Here is a 27,683-nt window from a genome sequence, read left to right on the forward strand (position 1 = left end):
GAGTCTTGCTTACAATTACAAAGCTATACCGTTGCATAATAGCTTACAGTTTATTGACATGTTAATAAAAAGGGTGATGAGAAGTTAAAATATTTTTTATCCCCTAATTACCATATTTTTTATTCCATAAGACACACCTGGCCACACAGCCCACCAGGGAGGTTTAGAGGAGGAAACCCAAGAAAAAAATATTCTAAACCAAGTGGATATTCTGAACCAGATGCATCTTCTAATGCTGCAGAACCTGGGATTGCGATTTGGCCAAATCCCAATTGCTCCCATGGGTTCACCACCATTCACTTTCATCAGTGTACCTAGAAATCATGGGACGCCATAGCACAGTTTTTGTTGGGGCCCCTGCCCACACCAAAATTATAAGGCACCTTTGGTCTCCTACCCTCTATCACAACAATTGTAGGTAGCCAGATGGACACCCTGGCATTAAATAGCCCTTCATAAATGGTAGGCAGTGTTACCTCCAGGTAGACCCCAGTATAAGTAGCTAAAAAATTCCTTGCCAGTATAGATAAACATAGGAAGCCAGAGGTGACCACCTGTATAGGTAAGCAGAAGTAGATCCCACAGTATAGGTAGGCCCCTCTGTATAGGCAGCTAAAGTTGATCCCCCTTAGTGGTAGCCAGAAGTAGCCCCTTTAGTATAGGTAGCCAGAAGGCCCTCAGTATAAATAGGCAGAAGTAGCCCCCAAGTATACAGTAGGTAGCCAAAATAACCCACTAGTATAGGTAGTCCCCACAATACAGTTAGCCATAGGGTCCCTAGTATATGTAGCCAGAAGGACCCCCCCCCCCCCAGTATAGGTATTCAGAGGTAGCCCCCTCAGTATAGGTAGCCTGAGGGCTCCCATTATAGGAAGACAGAGGTGCCCCCCTCCTGTATACAGTAGGTAGGTAGCTAAAAGGAACCTCCTATAGGTAGGCAGATGCACCCTCCCAGTATAGGTATCTAGAAGGTCTCCCCATAGGTAAGCAGAAGCAAACACCACCCCCCCCCCCCCCAAGTATAGGTAGCCAGACGTGACCCCTCCCACTGTCCTATGCAGAGTAATGGCAGCGGAAGCATGAGACAAATGACTCCCCTTCCCGGGCTCCCCCAGCGACCTACCTTTTCCAGGTGTCTCCATCTCCATGATTAGAACAGCCTTTCTCGTTACGTAACGTGACGAGAGAGGCCGCTATAGTCATGGATACAAAGACATCTGGAGTCTGTAGTTCAACGGTGGAGCCGGTTGAAGTCAGTCACTGTGTCCCTTGCCTACCCTGCCAATATTCTGCACTTCGGGGGAGGAGACCCCATGGCCACTTTGGGTGCTCTAGTGATCCCTACTCCACTGGTAGCAATATTCTGCAGCCCTTGCCTGGGGGACTGGCTAGTAAATTAGCAGTTGTGTGTGACTGCAGTTGTAGCCAAACACCTACTATGAGAACTTTTTTAGAATATTCTGGATTTATGACAGATACGTTATCTCTGTTGGTGTAATAGTCACCAACCATTTCCACTAATGCAGTAACTTGAAGTCCATTTTTTTAAAAAGTGCTGCAAACTTCATTTCTGTCCAGTTTTGTGTGCTGCCCCATTGTATTGCACTTCATGTATCATAGTGGGAATGGACCAAATTCACTGACCTTTCAGTAACCCCACCAGTAAAAGGTGTGTGTCTGGGCAGGAGTTGAGATCCCTAATAATAAATCCATAACCTCCCTGCATACCTGGAGACACCCACAGTACAAATGAGGATACCAGTCTATCCTGTTTACTTTGCTAGATGAAGCAGGGGTGTGTCAATCATATTATCACATGCAAAGTCTTTAGATATAAAGAAAATATATTTCCAGGTATTTCCTACTTGCCAAACTACGTTGAAAATAAGCAGGTGTAAAAATAGCTAAGAATAATCTAAATGAAAATCTTCCGTGAAAAATAGCAATATATAGAATTCCATACAATGTTAGCAGTAACAATTTACTTTGTTTTTTGACAATCCTGCAACTAATGATTTTTTTTTTCATTCCCCCTTTGCTATAAAGTAAAGAGTACAGAGTAAACAGGCGGTTACCATGGGGACTCTATGACTCACTGCCACACCTGTGATTACCGTATCTGCAGGTTAGTGCAATGCATCTATAATACCAGCTCTAGCCATTCTCTCTCTCCCTTTATTGCAGTACAAAGGTCCTTTTAATCATCCTTTGTGTGCTGTATGTTTTTTTCCGCAGCAGAAAACTAGTTCCTTGCAGGAGTATTATCACCCTTGACCAACTGTATATCTTACTAAATATGAAATATATTTTTTTAACAGACAAAGGCCTCAATTCACTAACCTTAACTCCTGTCTTTAATAACTCTTCTGAGCCGTTTTACAGTTATCACAATTATATCACCATGGTGATAACTGTAAAACAGCTCAGAAGAGTTATTAAAGACAGGAGTTAAGGTTAATGAATTGAGGCCAAAGGCCTCAATTCACTAAGCTTATCTCCTGTCTTTAATAACTCTTCTAGAGTTGTTACCATGGTGATAAGGCATGTAGTATTCAGGAAACATTTTACCTCAGGCAAGCCTAAAGTTAACTCTTCTGTCTTTAAATTAACTCTCCAATCCTTAAAATAACTCCAGAGTTAAAGACAGGCTGTTAATTAACTGTGTGTGAAAATAACTACAGAGGAGCTAAATTAACTACAGAGGAGGTAAATTAACTACAGAAGAGGTAACTTAAGGAGTGAAGAGGTAAGATAACTCTCTCACGTGTGGAGGTAAGTTTTCTCTTGCTTTATTATCTCTAGCATGATCTTAGTGAATTGAGGCCAAAAAAGGCTTTAACTGCCAAAAACGTACCTAGTATGTTTCTTGGTATTATTCCCTCCTGGAAGCAGTGGGGAGGGGGGCTGACATAATTCCTCCCTCCCTCTCCATGGCCTGCTGCAGAGCTGGAATAGCAGTGTGTGTAATTAACTCACCCGTTCGCTCGCTCCATGCCACGTGTCCCCAGCCGGCGGCCGGCTCCTCTCTTCTTCCTGTTTCCCTGCATAGGGAGGACCTATGCCTGGCTACCTATACTGGCTGCAACTATATATGGCTACATATAGTGGCTGCACCTATATCTAGCTACCTGTACTGGCGGCACCTATACCTTGCTACCTACACATATCTTATATTCAGCAGAATCAGGGCTTTTACAAACAGTAACATTTTTGTCAGTAAATATAATTCTTTTTTGAAAAAAAAACACAACAGAAAAATATATATTTTTTTATTTCACTTTTTTTTTTTTACAAAAATTTAGTTATATCTCTAGAAAAAATACATGTTGTTTCAGTGTTCAAGCCCAATTCATTATGGGAAAAAACCAATATATAATATGTCCTATTTCATGTAGGTGTTCTTGTTAAAAATCCTAAGTAAACTTAATGAGTGCAAAACGTCTAATGTACATCCAACCTTAACCCCCACCCCACCCACCCACACACACAGACACACATACACTTAATATTAGTTGATATCCAAAGCTTGACTAATAGCCGAACTCCAGAGCCATTGCGCTAAGTAGGGCCCCCAGTGCACTATAGCCACAAACTTACATTGCCCAAATGAAGTGATTTATGTTTCCAGGGCTTAGGGTAGGGATGAGCAAAACTAATGAATTCTGCTTTGACATAAGAAAAACAAATAGTTTAGTGGTATTAAGTGATGAGTCTTGTGAAATATCCCTATACAGACTCCAAAGAGGACTCCATAGAGGGCCCTACAAGCTTGTCATATCAAACCTTATATTGTTGTTGTTTTTTTTTTTGCATGTGTGGATTTTTTTTCTTTTTTGTTCTATATCACTAGAGGACTTGAGAAATCTAGAGGCAATGCACCTGTGTGGCTGCTATGCTGATTGCTAGGATCAAGGACTAAAACAATGCCAATATCCCTCTAGATTGTAAGCTTGCAAGGGCAGGGACCACATCCTAGTGTTTCTTATTCTGATGTAATTTATCATATGCACAAGCACCAGTATCTGTGATGTCTCTAACCACTCATGAACAATGTCTGTATTTGTATTGCTAGATGTCATGATTGTCCAGAGTTTTGAACCTCTTTTGTATCTATGTACCCCACTATTTGTTTTGTACTATGTACAAAGCTATCAAAAATGTTGGCGCTATATTAATAAAATTATAATAATATCCAGCAGCTCAATGGCTCCATTACGGCTGCTGCTATCTTTTGCGATCACTTCAGTCCTCACACCAGCCACACATAGCCTTCACTCCACTCAGGTCCTATTTCCACTAGGTGTCGCATCTGTTTCCGAATCGTATGCTGCACCCAGGCTACTGTGAAGCTATAGCCAAATCGATAAAGCCGTGCCATTCATAGCTAGCCAAGTATAGGTGCCTCTAGTCTAAGTAGCCAAGAGTAGGTGCCCCCAGTATTTCTAGCCAAGTGTAGGTGCCCCTAGTATAAGTAGCCAGGAATAAGTGCCTCCAGTATAGGAAGCCAGGTATAGGTGCCCCAGTATAGGTAACCTGGTATAGGTGCTCCCATTATAGGTAGTCAGGTATAGGTGCCCCAGTAAAGAAAGTCAGGTATAGGTGCCCCTAGTATAGGTAGTCAGGTATAGGTGCCACCAATATAGGTAGCAGGTGTAGGTGTCCCAGTATAAGTAGCCAGGAATAGGTGCTCCTGTATAGGAAGCCAGGTATAGGTGCCCACAATATAGGTAGCTAGGTTTAGGTGCCCCCAGTATAGGTAGCTAGGTTTAGGTGCCCCCAGTATAGGTAGCCAGGTATAGGTGCCCCAGTATAGAAAGCCAGGTATAGGTGCCCCCAGTATAGATAACCAGGTATAGGTGCCCTCATTATATGTAGCCAGGTATAGGTGCCCTCAGTATAGGTAGCCAGGTATAGGTACCACTGGCTGGGTGGGAGGAGGTGGGTGACAATGGGGGGAGGCCAACAACATTCCTTCCTCCCTCCCTCTCCATGGGCCCCCTTCCTGTGTCCCCCTGCAGAGCTGGCGCATTGGTGCGTTTTGTTGTAAATAACTCGCCTGCCCGCTCCATGCAGTGATGAGTCCGCTTCGGCAGCAGGCTCCTCTCCGGCCGCCAATCCCTGTAGTATGATGCGTAATCCGGTGCAATGCAGGGAAACAGGAAGTAGAGAGGAGCCAGCTGCTGGAGCGAATGGATGCGTCGCATGGAGCAGGACAGGTGACAACGTACCGCTGCGCCACTCTGCAGGGGGAACAGCAGAGCGGGATAGGAGGGGGCCCCTGGAGAGGAAATAATATCAGCCCTCCTCTCCACTTCTGCCGGGCACCCCAGTTCCCAAGCCCGCACCCCGGTCTCCACCACCCCCAAGCCGTCCCCGGGTTGACAATGCCTGCAGCAGGTGCTCATGGGAGGTCTGGCCCTGTATGTGACTTTAGAAACCACTAAAGCCAAAAACTAAGCATGGCAGCCAGGCAACTGGCATTATAAATTATGATGACAATCGCCATATTCCTCTCACTTCAAGTTTCCTTGAAACTAATGATGTGTCCTGTCTCTGAATAATTACTCCGAATGTTAAGTTAGATTATATGGCTTTGTAAAATTAGGCTATAGCAGGCCTGAGCAGACTATAAATCTGCCCTGCGGCCGCTATGAAGTCGGCCCACAGAGAGAGGGCGGGATTCCGAGATTCCCCGCCGCCATCCATTCAGGGCACGTACAATAATCAATTTACCCAATCTTACTCTCCCGTGCTGATCTCCATGGCAACGGTTTTGGAGAGCTGTGATCACTGTAATTAGCTCACAGTGATCACAAGGTCAGAAGCCAATTAAATCATCTCCTTACCAGCGTACGGAGCAAGTGGGTTGCACTTGCACCAGAGGTATGCAAATGGCAAGAGAGATAAGACTGTGGGGTGGTGAAAGTAGTTGAAAGTTATGCCCTGGCAGGAAAAACAGGACATAAACAGGGCGCAGATTTCAACTACTTCCATCCGGAAGTGATTAATGCTAAGACCACCAAAATATAGAACCTGGGGCATAGCTGACAGATAATGTGTAATGAGAACAACTCATATATTTACCTGTTTGGTTGCCAAGCAACTATCCAAGTCTGGCTGCTTCAGCTTTAGGTGAATAGTGAACTGACTGACACTATGTAGTTTCTACCAATGAGTCATAAATATATTCTGTCTCGCTGTGAGACATTTGTGACATCACACTCTGAATGGAACCTGCCTAAAGCATAACAATATGCTGAAACAGCATAACCTAAACAGCTATAGTGTACGTTAAGGGCCTGAGCCCACTAATGCAGTTGTGTCCGCTTCTGTCCGCTTTTCAACATCTGTAACAACATCTGTAACTTTTCTGTAACTATAACATCTGTAACTGTCCGCTTTTCAACCATGTGTAACTGAAAAGCGGACACAACTGCGTAAGTGGGCTCAGGCCCTAAACCACACACCCTTACATTCTAGTAGGATAGTAAGGTAACACTGGTGTATGGTGTTGTTCCTACAGAATTTGAGTATAAATTAGCTTTTAATTTGGGCAAAAGGCATACTTTTCAGTCTACAGGAAGCAGAATTAGCAGGAGCCGAATTGAAAATTTGCATGGGCGTAACCAGATTTGAAAGTTACTATTATTATTTTATTATTATTGATTGGTATAGCGCCAACATCTCTCTTGGCACTGTGCAGAGTAAAACATACCATCTTGCTGGTGATGTCAGCATTAGAACAGGGAGAATTTACAGGAGTTTCACCATTGAGTGGTTTGTGTCCCCTCAGCAGCCACAGATAAGTCTCAGAGAACGTAAGTTTCTAAACTCTGCTTTTTTTGCATAAGCATCCCTGAAATCCATCCAGTGCCTCCCATTGTAAACAGGAAATAGTTAAAAAAAATAAATGAGCTCTTCATACCTGGGTTTTATAGCTGTCCACACTTTTATTTGGTTAGGATGTAAAAGAAAATTTCCCAAGATGACCCTATTCTGCAATAAAACATAGATAAGCAGAATAAGCCTTTACAAGCTCTTCCAAAACTAAGCAGGAGTAACATTTTTGAGTAGCGTTTCACATTGAACCTAATGCTGGGAATACACTGAGTTTTTTTGGCAGATAGATGGCTTGCTAGATCATTTCTGGCAGGCCTGATCTGATTTTGATCATTTTTCTGATCCATTTTCTCATAGAAGTGAATGGAAATCATAAAAAATGATCAGATAATCGATCGGAAAATCGATCTGACAGTAAATCTACTGAAAAATCTCATTGGGCTTGATTCAAAAACCCGTGCTAACTGTTAGCACGGGCGTGCTAAACAGTTTGCACGTGAAGTGCCGCTCGTGGACTTTAGTGTGCGCAAAGTCCTGCGATCGCGCGATTGCAGACAATTGCACGCGATAATGAGGACTTTTGCGTGCGAAAAAGTCTGCGTTATCGCGCGCAAATGTCCGTGAGTGGCACTTCACGTAACAGTTAGCACGGGTTTGTGAATCAAGCCCTTTGTGTATTCCCAGCATAAGGCAGGGTTCACACTTGATTGCATTTTCCCCACAAATAAAAGGCACATTAGAACAGACAGCCCATGTAAACCAATAGGCTCTTTCACACCTAACAAGAATTTTTGCAAGCAGGATACATCCTGATAGCCTGCAGCATTTTTTTGGACACTACATGTACTTTGTATATTTACATTGTGCTGCTGGGAAAAAAAAAACGCAAACGTATTGTCGCATACTAATGCATGTGGTGATTGGAAATCTTTGACAAAAGATTGTCAGAAACCCAGCAATTCAAGTCGAGTGAGTCCACGAGAGGGGTGGCATAGGGGAGACCCTGCCAAAGGCTTACAATCTAAAGGGTGGGGGAGGGACACATAAGGTAGGGCTGTGGAAAAGGTGCTCAGCTGAGACAGTTGAGATAATTCTCCCACTCATATAATTATGCCTAAAGGTCCGTACACACGCCGGACTGAAGGCAATGACGGGTCCGTCGTCACCTCCCGCTGGGTGGGCGTTCCAACGCCAGTCCGGCGTGTGTACGCACTGTCGGCGGACTGATACGGCTGTTTCTGAGCGATCCGCCGGGGCGGATCGCTCAGAAGCAGCCGTATCAGTCCGCCGACAGTGCGTACACACGCCGGACTGTCGTTGGAACGCCCACCCAGCGGGAGGTGACGACGGACCCGTTCGTTGCCTCCAGTCCGTCGTGTGTACGGACCTTAAAAGAGGTGATGAGAGCAGTTAAGCCTGGTACACACTTTAAATTTTCATTGGCCAATCACTGACCAATTGTACCACCCTCTTGTAGAATGATTGTTTACCTACACAATCTGATCATAGTATCCAATATCTGTTGACCTGCATACTACAAGGAGGTGGTAAAATTGGTCAGTGATTGGCAAATCATAATTGAAAGTGTGTGCCAGGCTTTAGAGTAGAACTGGAGAAGATGCTTGATTAAGTAATAGCTCCAAAGAGAGAAATCAGCTAGTATAATCTCTGTCAGAAAAAGTGGGTGTGGTTACTCCTTGTTTGCCTTTGTGAATTGCCTCTTTTGATCATTTCCCCTGCTTTACTGACCTCATTACCGAATGTTTTAGACCAGGTCTAAAGACAGGTCTAAAACATTACACCAATCCATAAGTAGACTAAAAACCATCAGTAGACTAGTCTAAACTGCTTAGTGAATTTTTGGCCATTGTCTAGTAGATGATAGATTAAATAAATACTATTGACACTTTTTAACTGAACTCACTTTATCAGTACTTTTAACTGAATTCAACCCCTGCTCATAACTGTCAGTTAAAAAAAGCTTTTGGCTATTTTATCTGCCAGGATAATATATTTTTACACAGTTAACTTCACTGGCATTCACAGTCAGATTAGTCTAAATACTTTGTTTTTTTGGTGTAAAAATTAATTAGTAAAGCTATCATTCTTAATTGAAAATGTACTGTATCTAAAAGTAATATTTTCATTTTAGCCAATTCTGGAGTGTTAGTTGACATTCTTTTATATATCTTGTAGGAATTCCTGAAGCAGGATCTCAACACTTCAAGTCCCGGTATTTGCTTCGGACCGTTCTGCTCTGGAAGAGTGCTGCAGTGATATGAGATTCCCGGCCTTTGCTATGGACCTTTATGCTCCAGGAGAGAGCTGCATTGCTATGGAATTTCCAGCCTTTACTGTGGACCTTTATGCTCTATGATAGGGCTGAACTGCTATGAGATTCCCAGCCTTCATTATGGAATGTTATGCTCTAGGAGAGTGCTGCAGTACTATGAGATTCCAAGCCTTAGCTATGGACATTTATATTCCAAGAGAGAGCTGCATTTCTATGAGATTCCCTGCCTTCACTATGGACCTTTATACTCCAGGAGAGAGCTGCACTGCTATGAGATTCTTAGCCCTCGCAATGGACCTTTATGCTCCAGGAGAGAGCTGCACTGTGATGAGATTTCCAACCTTCACTATGGACCTTTATGCTCCAGGAAAGAGCTGCACAGCTATAAGATTTCCAGCCTTCATTATGGACCTTTATGCTCTAGGAGAGGGTTGCAGCACTATGAGATTCCCAGCCTTTACCATGGACCTTTATGATCTAGAAGAGGACTTTAGTGTTATGAGATTACTGGCCTTCACTTCTGGCCTTTATGCTCTAGGAGAGGACTGTATTGCTGTGTGATTTCTGGCCTTTGCTATGGACTGTTATGCTCTAGGACAAGTCTTCAATACTATGAGATTTCTAGCCTTCGCTATGGACCTTTATGCTCTAGGACAGGTCTGCATTGCTATGAGATTCCCAGCCTTCGCTATGGAGCTTTATGCTCGAGGACAGGTCTGCATTGCTATGAGATTCCCAGCCTTCATTATGGACCTTTATGCTCTCTGAAGGGGCTGCAGTTTTATGTGTTTTCTGGCCTTTGCTACGGGCCTTCACGCTGTAGGAGAGGACTGAAGGCTGTATGATTCCAGGCCCTCACCATGGACCTTTATCTCCACAAGAGAGTTGTCACAGGCAAATGGCCACTGACCATGAGGCTCCACCCCAACCAACAAAAACCCACATGGCTCCTAAGAGTCAGGGAGAAGGGAAGAACCTTTTAAGGGGAAAGTAAGGGCAAAAATCCTTCTTGCCCTAATATTTAATCCCAAGTTCAGGCTTGTGTATTTTAATGAATAATGTGTGCTGTATGTTTTATAATTTGATACACTTTACCCCCCAAAATATGGCCAATATGTTAATACAATGACTAATAGTAGTCAAGGTCAGAATGGTAAGAATTGGATGTCTGTGTTATATAAATCCACAATAATATTAATAAAGTCTGGGGTTGTTTCCTATGCTGACTTTTCATGCTATTGTGAGACTGTATTGAACAGCAGTCTATGAACTGTCCAAACTCATCACCCTTGGGAGGTAGTCAGGCAGGACCTGGAAGGTGGCACCAGACAGTGCTTTCTTTGCCCACCTCCTTAAGCCTTTCCAATCCATTCTATTGATCACTCATGTCCCCCAGCGCTTACTTTTTCTGGCTTTGCGCAGTGGGGTGTGATCAATGTGTGCTGCTGCCATGGGAGCCGGTGAGGTCTCTACCACCCTGCATTATGTTGGCAGGCATGAAATGAGGGCAGAGCTACAGTGCGTGAGCTGGAGACGCTCCCCCGCTGATGCCGAGGGGGCGGATCAGGCGTACATACTGTAGCTCCGCCCTTGTTACGTGCCTGCCAACGTAATTGCATAATTACGTGGCACAGCATAGTGCTGGAGGGGATCAAAGTGTCAGCCTTAGCCCAACAGTTGGATTCATGTAGGCTGATGCCATGCTGCAAGGAGAACGCCAGCGCATACCACTAAGGCTGCATCTGAAATGACCACCAGCTCAGTGTGTAGCACCTATATAGACTTTCTGCACACTTCGCATTCAATTCAGATGCAAATCATATGCAAATGATGCCATGCTGGACTAGATCTTGCAATGCACCCCTAGTGGCAAGCCTAAATGCACCCGCGTAATATTTGCCATGTTTTCCTATGTTGAACTAAGTCTGACATTGGAAAATGAAATGGAAAATACCAATGTAGGATATAGGATTGGAAGGGGTTAAGATAACCTGAGATGAGAGGAATACAGAGTCTGACATATTTATTATATATAGAAGAATGAAGAGAGACGCTGGCCATAGGAGGTGCGGTATGGCTATGAGCACCTCCCCCACACACACATGGCTTCAATTTCAGAATTTATTAAGGGCTAGGGTATCCTTCAAAGGAAACCTGAGACCTTGAAAATGGAAGCATTTATACTTACCTGAGGCTTTCTGAAGCCCCCTTTAGGTACCAGCCTTACCATCCTCCTGGGCCACTCTGAACCTCTCCTGGCCAGCGTGGTAAATTGCTCATCCAGTGGGCAGGAGAGTTCTGTGCCTGCGTAGTTAGTACTGTGCTCAGAATGCTCCCGACCAAAGAAGCACAATTAGGGCGCCCGCTTAACAAGGCGCAGTACAGCGCAACTGAGCAATTAACCAGGCTGACCACCTGTGTGGGAACCCATGGCCTAAAGGGGACTGGAGGAAGCCCCAGGTAAGTATAAGGGCCCGTTTCCGCAGGGATAGTGATGCGAATGCGGCTACCTTGCCGCATCGAATCACTTCAGCTGGCGCCCACGTCACTTCTGCTTCTCCCGATGCGGAAGTCAATTGAGGAGGTGGGACGCGGCTGGGGGTGGATGCGGCCACGCGAGAATCCGCACCGCTCCCCACAACATGCACGCAGTGGAAACTATTTCATTGCCGTGCATGTGTTTTAGCACTCCCGCGGTGCGATGCGGCTATGTAGCCGCATTGCACCACTTGTAGTGGAAACGAGCCCTTAATGCTTCCATTCTCGAGGTCTCAGGTGCATTTTAAAAAGAAACAAAAATGGCAGCCTTCCTATCCCTCTCACCGTAGGTGAGTGAAGACAGGTATTAACTCCATACAGAGAAAGAAACTTCCAATCTGTTAGCACCATTATTTATGAGCAGGGGTAGGGAACCTATGGCTCAGGAGGCAGATGTAGCTTTTTTGATGGCTACATCTGGCTCACAGACAAATCAGTAGGGGTTTATTCACTAAGCTACACTGGTCAAGCAGCGCAGCTTAGTGTGGCAGCACACGTTAAATATTCAAAGTAATGCACGCTACTGCTGTAGCATGCACTACTAACTTACTCGCACTACACCAAAACGAACGACTGCTCCAATTGTCCTACTCTTGACCCTGTCAAGTCCAGTGACTTATTAGAACGAGATCCCCGCACTTTGATTGGACGAATAGGCTGCCTGTCACTCGACAGGCAGCCTATTGGGCCAAAGTGCGGGGATCTCGTCCTTCAAAGTGAATCAACCCCCAACTCACCTAGCTAATTGTACAACCTGTTCGTTTATATTTCTCCTGTCTGGCTCTCAGAAAAATTGCTGATGTTGCTGAAACCCAAGAGAAGCTGAAGACGTGTCTGACACTTCCACTGCCCAGAGGATGAACTGTATACAAATCACCATGGCAACAGGGACCTGAGCCCTACTGTCCCAGTTTGAAACATTGTATGACTCTCACGGAATTACATTTTAAAATATGTGGCATTTATGTCTCTCTCAGACAAAAAGGTTCCTGACCCTTGATTCAGAGCATAATTTGCGCACCAATCTCTGGGTCATGTGACTTTTTCAAAGGGAATTTATGTGGAACAGCTGTATGAAAATTGTGGGAATAATGGTATAGTCTCCTAGTCACTTTTACTAATAGTAACAAATGTAGGAATGTGAGCTAAGACAAAGGGCTCTTTCCCACCTCCAAAGAATAATGTTTACTATTACTATTTTTCATTGATTTTTAGTACTTTTTCCTTTCTGGGATGCTAAAAATATATTTTGCAGACAAAATGAGAAAACATCTCCTGTGAGAAAACAAAGGGGTGATAGGCTGCAAATGAATTTACAAATACATAAAATGCACAAGTAAAAGTGTTTCTGTCGGAAATGACATATATAAAGGGAATGAGATGCTTTGTTGCAATATGTTAATACCCAGCAGCAGTAAGAAAGTTCCATGTAAACAGAGAATTCCTCTGAATCTCCTCAGGCCAATGTCAGGCTCTGACACACCTAGAGCTGCGACACCGATGACATCAGGCTGAACTGGAGGGCTGGGCTCTCGGTCTCCATATTTACCTGGAGAGGAAAGAAAGAGAACGAAACAAGCCAAGGGGCAGCCCAGCCCTCCTTTGCAGCCAGGTCCTCCCTCTGTCTGTGAGCCCCGGTCCCCTCCCCCGTCACTACACCTTTCCCTGCCTCGCCTGGCCAGAGGAAGCTCCATTTTCTGCTGTGCGAGTCCCCTGAGCTCCCCGCACACCTGTGTCTCTGGCTGCTGCTGCCCAGACTAACCAGCCAGCCGTGTGGATTCCCTGTAACTTTCTGCCGCTGGGAGGGAGAAGTTCTCGGTGTCAGTATGCGGCGGAGCCCTGCTGGAGGGGGGATCCTTGTTTTGTTACTGGTGAGTGCTGCTTGTCTTCCTGTGGGACTGAGTGCTGCTGCTAGGGAGCCTGCCTAGTGTTGCTTGTGACAACATTTGTGTATTCTCATGGGGAACTACAGAGCATGTCAGCAAACTTTTTCAGTGAAAAAAATGGCAACAGTGTAATAATTGTTCTGTTCTGTGTTGATTTTCTTTTTCTAGTTAGAAACTAGCCTAAAGGGCTGGTTTACACGGACGCTTGGCGGCGTTTACCACCAAACGTTCGGGACTCGGCTAAATGCTCCCATTCAAGTGAATGGGAGCGTTTCGCATCGCACGATTACCATCAGTTGCACAAATGCGGCTTTCCGATCCAGATTTAACGCATTGTTTTGGTCAGCCCTAGAAGCCGCATGTGACATCCAGGGTCTCCTTGCGGGGACGAGAAATGCCAATCGCGATGTGAAGCAGACGATCGTCGTACCGCCGCCCCCGAACGAAACGTCACAGGACGATGCGGCTTTTGGCCGCTCCAACGCCCCCTGCCGTCTGTGTGAACCAGCCCTTAAACGGCTAGGAATGATATATTTAAAACAGTCTGGCATTGGTGTAGCAGGGACAGAGGTTGTGTCTGCACTGGGGCCCCTGGGTCAGAGAGGCCCTCCCTCACCTGCAGTATTAGCTCTTTATTGGTCCTGAGCTGATAATAATCGCTTGTACAGATGCATTGAATAGTGGTAATCATTAACAAACTGTTCCCCATCCCCTTCTTGCACATCTGGTACTGTGGTTGTCTTTGGCAGGTTTTGGAACACTGTATCAATTGTTATGTATAGAGTGCTTGGGGAGGGGGAAAATAAAAACTTGCACAGGGGCCCATAGCTCCTTTAACTACGCCACAGCAGTCTAGTTACCTGCTGTTTTTGACAGAGTTTGTTAATGTTAGGTTAGATAGAGCACCTGTACTTAAGAGGGCAATCAGCCTGTTCACTAGCAATATGGCATAATGTCTGCTGAAATAATGATACTCCTTTGTACAGTAGTTCTCCAGGCGCTAGTCTACTTTAAGGGACCCTGAGGGAAACCTCAAAGAGAACAGTTCTCCAACCGACAGCACGGAGCTTACTGATTGGCCAAATGGCGTGGGCGTAGTTTACTACAACCTTTCTACGACCTAGCAGTTCAAGAGGGTGCTACCCACCCAAACACGTTAGCAGAATTTCCCTAAAAGTCCCCTAAAGTAAACTGGAGCTGTTCTCTATAGCTATAAAGGAAACATTCGGGTTCAATGATTGCTACTTTTCTGTGGTTGCCACGTATGCAGTTATTGTATGTCACATCAGGCACCCCTTTTAAAGATGGCAAAATAGCCATAAGGTACAATGGAGCGCATTGGTATTTGGTTCAAATACCCTGTTTGCCAGTCAGTCGCAATGCAGGTCAGGGTGTCATGCCTGTTACGTTTTCTGGCTAGAGAAAACAGGTGGAGCTGGTGATTTATGGCTCCATTCTAGCCAATGGATCTACAGATCTCTAATTTAGGATCGATACACCACCATGTGAAATTTGGTTGCCTTTTTATCTGTGTGGTACTTTAAAAAATGGCTATCCAATTTTCAAAAGTGGAATTCTGTTATCAGATTGCCATTTCTTTATAACTAGGCCCATAAAGGATGCTTTCTGACAATGACGGCTAATTACTATCTTGATCTAGTGAATAGGTTCTTATGAAACGTTTACTGTGTACCATATAAGGCAGCGTGGATTCTGGGACAGAAATAATGCTGGCATTCAGAGGTGTTGGAAGTAATAGCATTGTTCAGAGGCAGATCTACAAATGATGGAGCACTAGATGAAAATTCTGTTTGGACCCTTATCTAGCCTTAAGTGAGGGATAATGTCCTCTCCTCTCTCCCCTTTCCTCTGTGGATATCGATGAAGTCATTGGTGAACAGTCACGCTTAGCTTGCACTCTAGAAATAAATACTTCTCTAGCAACAGATAGTTACCATCACTACAGTATGTATGTATATGTAAAACAACACAAGGCTATTTCACTATAGCCATTGGGAAGGGGGCGACTGATATTAGGGTGGTGGTTTCACCATGTTAATTCTCCATGGTGATTTTCTATACTAATGTTACCATGGTACACCTGTGAGATGGGAGCTGAAAACTTTGTCCACTGGACTCCAGGCCAGTTGTATGTCAGTGTGAAAGCTGTCATTGAATTTCTGTGTTTTGTGATGGTGAAACGCTGGCATTTACCACTTGTGTGAATCTAGCCTTTAACTGGTTTTGGATGACGCTAGTTGAAATCAGTGCCCTGTTTGTGTTTGCTTATCTGTCTGCTTATCCCTGTCAGGGCATAGATTTCAACTTCTCTGTTATGTGCTAAAGCTGTTCCTGTTGCTCTGCTGATCCATCAATTATTCAGACTACTTGCTCTGCTGTCACGCTGACAGCAGAGCTCCATATCTATAATTTCATTGGCTCCTGACCACATGATCACTGTGAACCAACCACATTGATCATAGATCGTTTCCATTGAAAAAAATCTCTGGTCCTTAAGAGGCCAGAGACACAAAGAACAGATGTGGTTAAGCAACAAGTTACTTCAGTAGAGCAAAGCCTCTGGAATCTCCAGAGGCTACTCCGATTTTTCTTGAGCCCACCACCGGTCGCCAGGACCCTCTTGTTCTTCGTGGCCATGCTCCCATGCACAAACAAGCATGGCTGAACTGTGCAGGTTTACTGGCGGCCTGCGCAGTAGAACGACCGAAAAATCCAAGCTACTGTGCAGGCGTGGGACGTCTTGCACTTGCACCTGCGCAGTGCAGCTGCACTTGCATTTGGATGATAGCGCATTTGAATTAAACAGAGACTTCCCTCCACTGAGATAAGCATCTTTTTCCCAAAATTTGCGTTCAGGTTCACTTTTTAAGGTTGCATGTATGAGATCCTAACTGCCATGGCTCTCAGAGGAAACAGGATGTTATTAATACTGAAATGTACATGAATGATGACTTCCTCTTCACCTGGCCTGAATTAGTCTACTGTGGACTTTGTCAGGTGTTCTCCTGTCAGTATGATATAAACGATTGCCTTGGTGTTTGCAAGAATTGGTGTGCTTCTAATATCAGTGCAAAGCTGTGGTGTAGGTGCAGCTGTCAGAGTTCCAACAGGACCACTGTTCCTTGTATACCTGTAAGGGCTCTATTCAGCTAAAAATTACAAACAAACCGCAATGCAATTGCAGATTTTCCAAATTTTAATGTGTTTTTCCATGTGGTTCCATGCTATTTTCGGGTGGTTTTTAATTTTTCACAGCGTGACATTTTTGTGCCGATTCGTTTCATTTGCAAAAAATAAATACACCATGAAATGGCAAGAAGATTGCATAGCCCCACGTTTGTCCATGATCCTTCAGAGGAGGCGTGGACATGTGCCGTTCCCCTTTGGTTGCAAGGTGAGAGCTGTGCATTGTGTATGGTGGGGAGGGTTGTAGCAGAGTTGGGGTCAAGAAGACACTTCTACTAAATGAAGTTCCAAGGGAATGTTTCTACGATTCCTGGTGATAAAATTGTGAGAATATCTCTGGTTTATTCAAAGCTGCCCATTTTATTGATATCGAAATGTAAGTGAAATAAACCCTTTTTTTGTAGATGACAATGGTGAAAGCAGAATCAATGGAGAGGGTCAAACCAGAATGACTAGTAGTAGTGTGACTGAGCGAATGCATCTTCTACAGTAGCTGTAATTTCCATACAAATACTAATAGTCCTACAGCAGCTGAAGTGTGCCAATAATCTGACAATGCATTGGGACTTCTGTTTTTTGTTTTTGTGTGACCCCAACAGAGGTACCATGATCATTGCTAGTCTGTCAAAAATCACCAACAATCAATTCAGGCAACAGAAAAAGTGAGTCATCTTAAACTTGCCATAGACATGATTAGTCTGCATTTGGTAGGCCACCCAGCACTTGTGGTATACATACATACATATATTGTTGGAAGATTTGCTTAAACCCAGTTATTGCAAGAAAGGTCTTACATTAGCAAAGTGAAATAAAAACTTGAGCCACTAGGATGGATTCTTTTTGGCTGAACATCAAGAAGGTAGTATAACCATGGCAACCCATACCAGGGTCAATGGAATTGTTTTATTTACTGCAGCACTGGTACACTGAGCCAACAAGCTATGCTTAAGCCCAATGAATGCTCCAGGATGCTTCTTTATGATAAACAATTTGATGAGTGTTTTTTTTTTTTTTTTTTATTCGTACTTGCGTATATATCACACACGTTTGCAGTCTACAGAGCAAGTGATTTCACTGTTTATCACTGGATGCCGTCATTGTCTGTTCTGCTGCCCCTAAGCTCTGGTCGCTGATAATGGAGACTGGTGCCATTAATCTTTCACTGTTGCTCCTACTGAAATATGTGTGGAATGCCAGGAAACAAAAGCCAGTGGCACATGTAACATTCAACAAGGCAAAAGGATCCTTTCCTCCTCTAGGACTGCAAACCGAAGTCCACTTTTGTATGGAATCTTTCCACAATTCTGCTTCTGGGTGCTTTTTCTCTGGGAAACTCTGGAAATCTTGCAATTTTTAGGAAAGCACTGATCTGATCCCCTGAGTGTATACAAATATATAGGTGCCTACAAAGAAGCAGATCATTTAGGTGCCGATGTCATTATGTTAAAATAGGCACTGCATAGACTGCAGGGGTTGGTTAGGCATTGGATGGGAGGAGGGGTCATTTAGGGTTAGGTTTCGGCAGGGACTGGGGGGTTGTTTAGGGTTATCGGTGGGGAGTTGGTTAGGGTTATGCATGGAGGAGGGAGTCAGTTAGGTTTAGGGATAGAGAGGGAGGGCTCATGTGAGAGTAGGGCTATTGTTAGGTAAAATATAAGTAAAAATTAATGAAATTATACTATTGGAATTACCCAGTGATTCATTGTGGAAGATCAGTAGTTTACGGATATTCTGCTTGTGGCTGTCTTCAGCACCCAAATTCCTGCGTTGCCCATTTTAAATGTACATGCATACACAACCACTATAACTGTCATCAATGATTGCACCTAGTGTGACAGTTTGGCACTCGAGCCCTATACAGACAAACTGCTAACTGCTAGGCCTCTTTCACAGTGGGACGTTGCGTTTGATGCGACAGTAAGGTCGCATAATGTGTCCCTAATGCAATGCATTGAAAGACTATAACTTGGACGTTATAGTACATTCTTTAGCCCTGCGTTTGGTGCGCCGTTTTCATTGCACAGTGATGGAACGAAAACGGCACATGCATTACATTTTTAAAAAAACAAGAAACCTTACTGAGCATGTGCAACACACACAACGCAGCAAATGTATTGCTAAACACACAGCATGCAGCACACTCTCTAAATATTGCTACACGTTACACACAATGCAACGTGTGCACTATGAATGTCGCACAGACTTTGTATTGCTGTGCGTTAGTCTGCGTTATAAAACTTTCTAACGTGCGACTTTAACGTTGCACTGTGAAAGAGGCCTTACATGGAGAGGGGAGCAGGGATGATTGGGAGATGCACAAAAGACTAACTTCCGATGGGAGCAGTAAGCATCAAAACAAATGCGCCAGATACCAGTATACGCGCTATATTCCTGTCCTGTACAAGGCTGTGTGTACAAAGCCTAACTTCAATCGCAGAAATATGAAAGTACTGTTTTCAATCTGTAATTTGTTCAATTTATTGTATTCTGAAACTTCGTTACTCATATTGTTAAAGGACACCAGAAATGAGAAGGATATGGAGGCTGCCATATTTATTTCCCTCAAAACTATACCAATTTCCTGTCAGTTCTTATGATCTTTCTGGCATCAGTAGTGCCTGAATCACACACCTGAAACAAGCATGCCGCTAATCCAGTCAAATTTAAGAAACCTCTGATCAGCATGCTTGTTCAGGGTCAATGGCTAAAGGTATTAGAGGCAGAGGATCGGTGGGACAGCCAGGCAATCTGCATTGTTTAAAATAAAAAAATATGTAATCCTCTGTATACCTTTCACTAATGTTATGGTTTATTAAACTGAACTAATCAGATGGATGGAAGATCTCGCTTACCAAGAAAGGCTGAACAAACTGGGCTTATTTAGCTTGGAAAAAAGGCGACTGAGAGGTAACCTGATTAACATGTATAAATATATCAGAGGGCAATTAAAAAAGCTTGGCGGATGAGCTTTTTGTCCCTAGGGTTGTACGACGGACAAAGGGACATGATTTGCACGTGGAGGAAAAAAGTTTTTGACATCTATTTAGAAAGGGGTCCTTCACAGTGAGAGTGGTTAAAATCTGGAACATCTTACCTCAGGAAGTAGTTATGGCAAACTCTATATCTGCATTTAAAGGATACCCGAGATGACATGTGACATGAGATAGACATGTGTATGTACAGTGCCTAGCACACCAATAACTATGCTGTGTTAAATATCAGGTATGTAAGTGGCTGACTCAGACAGGAAGTGACTACAGTGTGACCTTCACTGATAAGAAATTCCAACTATAAAACACTTTCCTAGCAGATGATGGCTTCTGCGAGCAGGAAAGAGATCAAAAAGGGTCATTGGTTCATACATTTTAGCTCTGGCATACTTCAATGAATGTGTCATTGAGCAAAAACAATAAAACAATAAAAAACTTAAAGTAGATTTAAACATAAAATAAAACTGTAGAATATCTTTAGAAGTCATTTAGGAGAACGAAGATAGATACAATTGTTTATTTCATTAGTTTATTTTCGCCTCGGTTGTCCTTTTAAAGAGACTCTGAAGTCTACTGTAAACGATCCTTTTTTTTTTTTTTTTTTTAAATGTGTTTAAAATCTTTGCCCTAACTAAACTGCCACATTCCCGCCGCTGGAATCTATCTAAATACCACCCCCCCCCAACTCGCCCTTTCTCTCCCCTGCAAAATCCATGACTTTCTTGGTCGTGGATTTTGCTGCTGTTGGAGGCAGAGCTATGAGCCGCAGCTCTGACTCCATGCCCCGCCTATCAGTGGCGGATCTCCGCCTCTCCCCCGCCCCTCCCAGTGAAGGAAGACTGAGAGGGGCGGGTGAGAGACGGCAATCCAGGCTGACAGACGCGCTGAGAGGCAGAGCTGCGGCTCATAGCTCTGCCTCTCACGGAAGCACTGCCCGGATTGCCCCCGGGGAGTTAGGGGGGGGGGGGGGGTTAGTTAGTGTACAGCGGCGGGAATGCGGCGGTTTAGTTAGGGCAAAGATGTTAAGCACATTTTTTTAAAATAAACAGTTTTCAGGAGACTTCAGAGCCTCTTTAAAGAGGGCTTGGATGCTTTCCTTGCATTGAAGGGCATCCACAGCTATAATTTTTAGGTAATTCCCGGGAAGAGTTGATCCAGGGGTTTATCTGACTGCCATCTGGAGTCGGGAAGGAATATTTTCCCCTTTTAAGGCTAATTGGCCCAGGCCTTGTAACGTTTTTTGTTTTGTTTTTTGTCTTCCCCTGGATCAACTGGGATATGTGCAGGTTCAAGATGGTGTTTTATCACACACACACACACACACACACACACACACACACACACACACACACACACACACACACACACACACACACACACACACACACACACACACACACACACACACACACACACACCATATGTAGCTTGGAAGTGAACCATTCTAATTTAGTTCTAATTTTGATTGGCCCAGTTCCAAGCTGAATACAGTTTGCATGTAAGTTGGAATTCCTAGCATTTTATTGGCCAATGGGCTACTAATCACCCATGCTTTGGCAAGGTCAGAAGAATGGGAGGTCTGTATAGACCTTCATGAGTGATTATTTCAGTTTGTGAAATGGTTGTACAAGGAATTAGATTTGCCATACACAATATACACAATACACTGAGGGTACAACTACATAATTTTACCATAAGCTATGTAATAGGGCAAGAGTCTAGATATTTGGATGTGTTGCTTAGGTGGCCTTTAAGATAGCCATAGCTTAGCTGGGTGGATAGTGGATCAAGAGTATATTGAACCATTAGCGTTGTAGCATTTTGTGCTTTAAGTTCTTCAATGTCTTCTCGCATATGGCCATGAATATTTACCACTGTGAAAACAAAAAGAGGACAAACATCAAGAGCCTACTCTGGTGTAGTATGTTTGGTTCAGGATATGTTATGTAAATATGAGAAAACCACTCACAAAGACGGGCTTCCTCCAAGGTAACCACTGTATAGGCAGGTGGGTCGCCCTCCTTAGATAGGAAGTTATGACGAAAGAACCCTTCCAACAGAGGCTCCAGCAAATATAAAATAAGGTAAAAATTGGAGTAGAGTTGGACTTAGCTCCCCGCAGAAGATTTTACAGATTTATGTTGGTATAACAGTAATCATTGTTTGTTTCTTTTTTACTCCAAAACAAAAGGGGTGATGTTTTTGTTTGAGTAAAAAGAAATTAACGATTATTATTACTGTTATACTGACTTCAATTTGTCGAATCTTCTGTGGGGTGGTAAATCCACCACTACCCCCCATTTTTACTGTTTTTATTTAACCTATTTTATACTTGCTGGCACATCTGTTTTTACAAACATTAGTGATGTGCAATAATTTCAGCAATCCTGCATGTTGAGGAACAGCAGATCTCCAGCAGATTCAATTAAAGTGACAGAATTAAGTGGAAAAGTGTGAGTGCCTGTTTACTACATAGCTATGGTAACGCTGAATAAAGGTAGTACTATCTTATATAAAATCTATTCTGATGTGATGACAAGGACATTTTGGAGCTAAACAGTATTTGTATTTTTTGTTTTGTTTCATGAGTTGTGATCCATTTACTTTCTACACAGGGAAAGTAGAAGCACTTAGGAAAACCATAGATACACTAGAGAATATTCCTCTTTTTTTCAGTGTGAATGGTTGGTGTTACTTGTGACCTTGATGAATTGGTAGTTTGATGTTAAATGTCAAAGGCTAAAATGAAAAGTGCACTTTTGAAAAATAACAGCGGTAGGATTCTTCTTACTGTTATTAGTATTGTTAGTATCGTATAACATTGTGAAAGCCGTTTAGAAGGAGGAGATGCCTTTAGGGAAGGCTGATGAGGAATGCTGCCACACCTAGTAGGCCTGCTACTGAGGATCCGGTCTAGCATACTGTCAGGGTCTGGGTGACAGCAGAGGAGGGCTTGCCATATCTGAATGATCTTTGTGACAGTGAGTGAGCGTTAAAAATCACAGCAGCTTAATCTTGGTTTTACCATAACAAGATTATTAATGCTGCTATAGTTATTGCCTTTAGATAAATGGGGGGGGGGGGGCTTGATATCTTTGGGGTAGATTCTGTAAGGGAGGGTTCACACTTATAATAGCAAAAACTGACCAATTTTGCACGCTTTTATTCAGATTTGCATATACGTTGGTTTTTCGTGTGATTTTTACCGAACATAATGAAAGTCCATAGGAAATCATATGTGAGGTGCAAAATGTTGGAGCTAGTGTTTTGTATGAGCAGTTTTAAGCTATTTCATGTTTTCGGTTAGTGATTTTAAAAAGTGTAATTAATTTGCCAGCGGTTGTGTAGCGATTAGTCTTTTAAATTCTGATTGGTCCTTTTAATTAATTTTGTTACGGTGTGCAGTAACTTCAAAATCGCTCTGTGCAGGTTTTGATGAGTGATTAGGCCAGCGTTCATATACTTTACATTACAGAAACTCTAACCGATAGCGCTAAACACGGAAAATGCTGCATGTTTTGCGATTTGGTAATCACAATCGCTCCAGTGGAATTTGGCCCATCAATTTACATTGGCTGAGCATTTAGGGAAATCGCTAGTGGTTTGAATCGCTCCCTAAACGCTCAGAAAATCGCTCTAGTGAGTTTGAGCCCTAACAGCTGTTAATGTTGCTCTGTGCAGACAGTAATATTAATAGTACTTACACCAGCACTAAACAAGCGTTGCTTTGGTACAGTTGCTAAGCTCATGCTACCCGTGTACCACAGGTTGTGCTAAGTGAACAGTGGGTGGTACTCTTCAGGTGTAAGCACCAGTCATATTGCTGTGAGCTGTTTCTGGGCATGTTACCCGCAGATTGTGCAATGTGCAGTACTCTGCTGGCATAAGCTTTCTCGGCAAGGCAATATTAATGGCTGTTAATGAATCAACCCCTTTAAAACAGAATTCCAGTTTGTATCATCGTGTTGTGAAATGCAATGGACAGTACAGTATATATTAAAATGAACCCATGTTCAGCTATGTATGGAGTCATAAATTTGTGCCTACGTTTTTTCCTTTTTTCCTCATTGAAGTCGCCCCACTAGCTAACTGCTGCCATCTCTAGTCATGTGGTATTGGTGACAGGATTATTGGTCATCAGACAGGGTACACATTATTGAGGGGGGGAGGGGTGGTAACAATTTTTCTCAGGTCTTTCTGACTCATTACAAGTTGAAGCCAAGTTTAAACAACTAAAGCTGTCAAAATTATACCAAAGAAGCACAAACTATGGATTTGGTATTGTTGATAACAGCATTGCATTTGCTCACCCTCCATCCCATGGCCAGGACCTCTAAGCTACAGAAATCACTCCTAGACTGACTACTGCTTTACCTTGCAAACTCATTGTGCTACTTCCCAAAAGTATAATATCTTTGTGACTGTGTGCCTAAAGGCCGGTACCTACTATGTGATTTTTTTTTTTTTTTTTTATTTTTTTTTTTGGTAAATTTTTTTTTAAACGACCTTTTAAACTTTTAAATAAATTTACAGTATTACACTATACTAGTGTTTTTAAGTTGCAGTAAAGTTGGAAGCCTTGCCAGTGTTTGAAACGGACTGTTTCCTGTTACATACCCCCATATATGATCAATCCTGCCTCCGGAGATCTTGGAGGATATCTAGGGTGAGTGCGGGCACATTGGGGGGCTGTGTCCCGGCACTGGTGATTGGAGGGTGATCCTTAAAGGCACATGGTGTAAAATTCTCCGGGTGAAGGAGTGATTGGAAGAAAACAGTATTACACTATGTTCTTATATTTTTTTTCTATTTACATGGTGATGATTGTCCTGGACTAAGGAGCCAGTTTTCTGGAATACGGTTTACCCTGAGGAACCAGTCTAAGGACTTTATTGGCCACTTGGTGTGAGACTGTATACTCCTGTGTTTCTTGAGACAGAGAGCGCGTATATAACTCAAATTTTATTGCATTGTATCACACTATTTTATTACGCGAACCATCTAGTGTTAACCTATTTCCTGAAGCGCATACTCAATTTAATTTTTACAGTATAAATACCATGTTCTCCCAGAATTCCTTGCTGGTCATCTTCATGGGTTGTTACTGTTTGAACTCTCCTAGAGTATCAGCCCTGTTTGTTTGTTAAAGTTTACCTTAGAGTAATTCCTTGGGACTGCACTAGGCAGCTCCTCTAGTGCAGTTAGGTTGCATTATCTGTTTTGCCTGTGTTGTCTATCTGCTGCGATTGTCCTGTCGCCAATGGCGGTCGACAGGAAATCGGTCTGTCTGGGGGGGTAGGCCAGGGCTGCGGTCGCTACTGGCTGCTCCATCTGTCTGGATCGCACTCGCACTAGTGGTAGTGGCAGTGCCTCCTTCTGTATTCTGTCTCAGGGGTGCTAACCAGAGCAGCGGTTGCTACTGGTAGCCCCATCTGTTTGTCTGTCTGGATCGCACTCGCTCTAGCGGTAGCAGCGGTGGTTCCTTCTGAACTCTGGGAGTGTAGGCCAGAGCTGCGGTTGCTGCTGGCTGCTCCTTCTCTCTATCCTGTCTTGTACGAACGCTTGCTGTAGGCTTGGTGAGGTAACCGTTAAGCAAGCGTTCACGTTCTCTAATTTGTGTTGTGTGTCATTGGTTAGTTAGGGTGGCACGCTTATCACTGGGCGCCTAACGAGCGGTGATCGTGCGTAAACACGTTCGCTGTTGCGAATGAGTGCGGTGTTCGCGTTTAGCTAGCGTTTGTTATTTTCTTTATCTTCTCATTGTTGTTTGCTGTGCCTTTGCTGCTCTCGTGCTCTGTTCTGTTCAGCCTTGTGTCACTTCTGGCAATCGCCTCTCTCCTGCGATTGCGTTCCCGCTTTGTTTCTGCGGATGTGTGTTCACCGTCGCTGGGTGGCGACTAGATTGGGGAACACACATTTAGTCTGTCTCTGTGCTCTCTCTCTTAGAGGGCTATTGTGCCCTACATTGCCTTCATTCGTACAATTCCCATCTGGCATCTGTGGCCGTGCGGAGGCTGTGCTCGTCCGCACTCCACAGCTCCATCTGCCGGTGGGAATTGCCCTATACTGGTGCATTGCATCCAAGCTGGGTACTATCTATTATACGCTTGTGGAGGATTTCCGCTGTGTCAGCGCGCATCTTGTGCGCTGACCACGGACATAGAAACCCGCAAACGTTAAATTATTATTATTATTATTATTATTACAAGAGATTTTTCAGCTTAAAGGTTGTAATTTTCACTCCTTATGTGGTTTGCTTTCAGCAAAATGCTGCATTTTGCCATCTGTAGAAGTTACTTAAAGAGAATCTGTATTGTTAAAATCGCACAAAAGTAAACATACCAGTGCGTTAGGGGACATCTCCTATTACCCTCTGTCACAATTTCGCCGCTCCTCGCCGCATTAAAAGTGGTTAAAAACATTTTTTTTTAAAAGTTTGTTTATAAACAAACAAAATGGCCACCAAAACAGGAAGTAGGTTGATGTACAGTATGCCCACACATAGAAAATACATCCATACACAAGCAGGCTGTATACACCCTTCCTTTTGAATCTCAAGAGATCATTTGTGTGTTTCTTTCCCCCTGCAGTTCTCATGCACTGAAGTTTCAGGCTGCTCGTTTTTTCATGCAAACAGCTTTGCCTTACTCCTGTAATTCCTCAGTATGTGAAAGCCCAGCCAGCTCAGAGGACGATTTATCCAGCTTGTAAAAGATAAGAGAGAAGAGAGAAGCTGCCCTAATCTAAATAATACACAGGCAGTGTGCATAGAGGGGCCTGGAAGGGGGAGTTCATAGCAGAACCACAACACTGAAGAACTTGGCAGCCTTCCAGACACAGGCCGACAAGTCTGACAGGGGAAAGATACATTGATTTATTACAGAGACAGTGATAGTATAAAGTGCTGCAGTAAGCCAGAACACATTAGAATAGCTTTTGGAACTTGTAGGATGATAAAAAACAGGATGCAATTTTTGTTACAGGGTCTCTTTAAAGCGGACCCAAACCAAACTTTTTTTTTCTTTTAATTCAAAATATTTAGTTGCACCACACCACTCTGACACATACAAAGATAAATAAACACTCATTCAAGCCTATGAGCATTTCAGTGCATGCTTTTCACCCTTCTCTTTTCACAACTAGGGTTATACAGGTGGCAGCCATTACTTCTGAGCTTAGTAGGAGGTTTTAGATCATGGGTGTGTTTGTCATCAACTACTTTCCCTCACAGGGGCGTCGCCTATGTGAAGTCTCACACAAGCTGAGATCACCTCCCCTGTGACATCCTCAGTAGCAGCCTGCGTTTTGTATTTGTGTTTTATCTCCTCCACCAGTTAGCCGGATTCTGTCCCGGCAATATGAAGGGAAGGGGGGGGGGGGGGGGTTCCTCCAATAAATGTAAAATATTTTATATTTGTCGTCATGCAGCTGAAAAAAGGCTGCTATTTATTATTATTATTATTATTATTAGTTAGAAAATAGATTTTATTTCTGAAATCTTGTATTTTTAATTTGGGTCCACTTTAATGCAGTGGCTGCGTCTCCACAGCATGTGCAGAGTGCTAGCAAGCGGCCGGTATGTTCATGGGAGCAGTCACTAAGTAGAGAATTAACCACTATCCAGTGGCATAACTACATAGCTCAGGGGCCCAGTGTGAGTTTTTTTTACATGGGGTCTGCAATTTTTACACAGTTGCCCTGGGTGCAATTTGACCTAGAAACTGCCCTGGTTGTCATCATCACTTACCATGTCTGAAGCAGGTTGTTTCGGCGTTTAGTGCTGCTAAAAATTTGAGTGGCTACAGGTTGAGCCGTCATTCGGCTCACCCTGTGCCCAGCTTATTGGCAGCGTACCGATACGTAGACCGCCGTGTCACTCTCTAACACAAAACTACAGCCCAGTGCATTGAAATTGTGCTGATGCCTGTA

General features: G+C 43.6%; 1 protein-coding gene and 1 long non-coding RNA gene across 2 annotated transcripts in view; both read left to right on the plus strand.

Moving 5' to 3' along the window:
* Positions 1-10,336, plus strand: part of LOC137517712 (uncharacterized) — a 32,229-nt gene extending 21,893 nt beyond the window's left edge. Inside the window, exons 2-3 of the long non-coding RNA XR_011020634.1 lie at positions 2,047-2,125; positions 9,037-10,336. This is a non-coding gene — a long non-coding RNA (uncharacterized lncRNA). The remainder of the gene's footprint in view (positions 1-2,046; positions 2,126-9,036) is intronic.
* Positions 10,337-13,237: 2,901 nt separating this feature from the next.
* The window catches only part of DSG2 (desmoglein 2), a 70,419-nt gene continuing 55,973 nt past the window's right edge, over positions 13,238-27,683 (plus strand). The window contains exon 1 of the mRNA XM_068237308.1: positions 13,238-13,542. Coding sequence (XP_068093409.1) covers positions 13,498-13,542 — 45 coding nt within the window. The 5' untranslated portion in view covers positions 13,238-13,497. The remainder of the gene's footprint in view (positions 13,543-27,683) is intronic.

This window comes from Hyperolius riggenbachi, chromosome 5, assembly GCF_040937935.1.
Source record: "Hyperolius riggenbachi isolate aHypRig1 chromosome 5, aHypRig1.pri, whole genome shotgun sequence".
Classification (NCBI taxonomy): Eukaryota; Metazoa; Chordata; class Amphibia; order Anura; family Hyperoliidae; genus Hyperolius; species Hyperolius riggenbachi.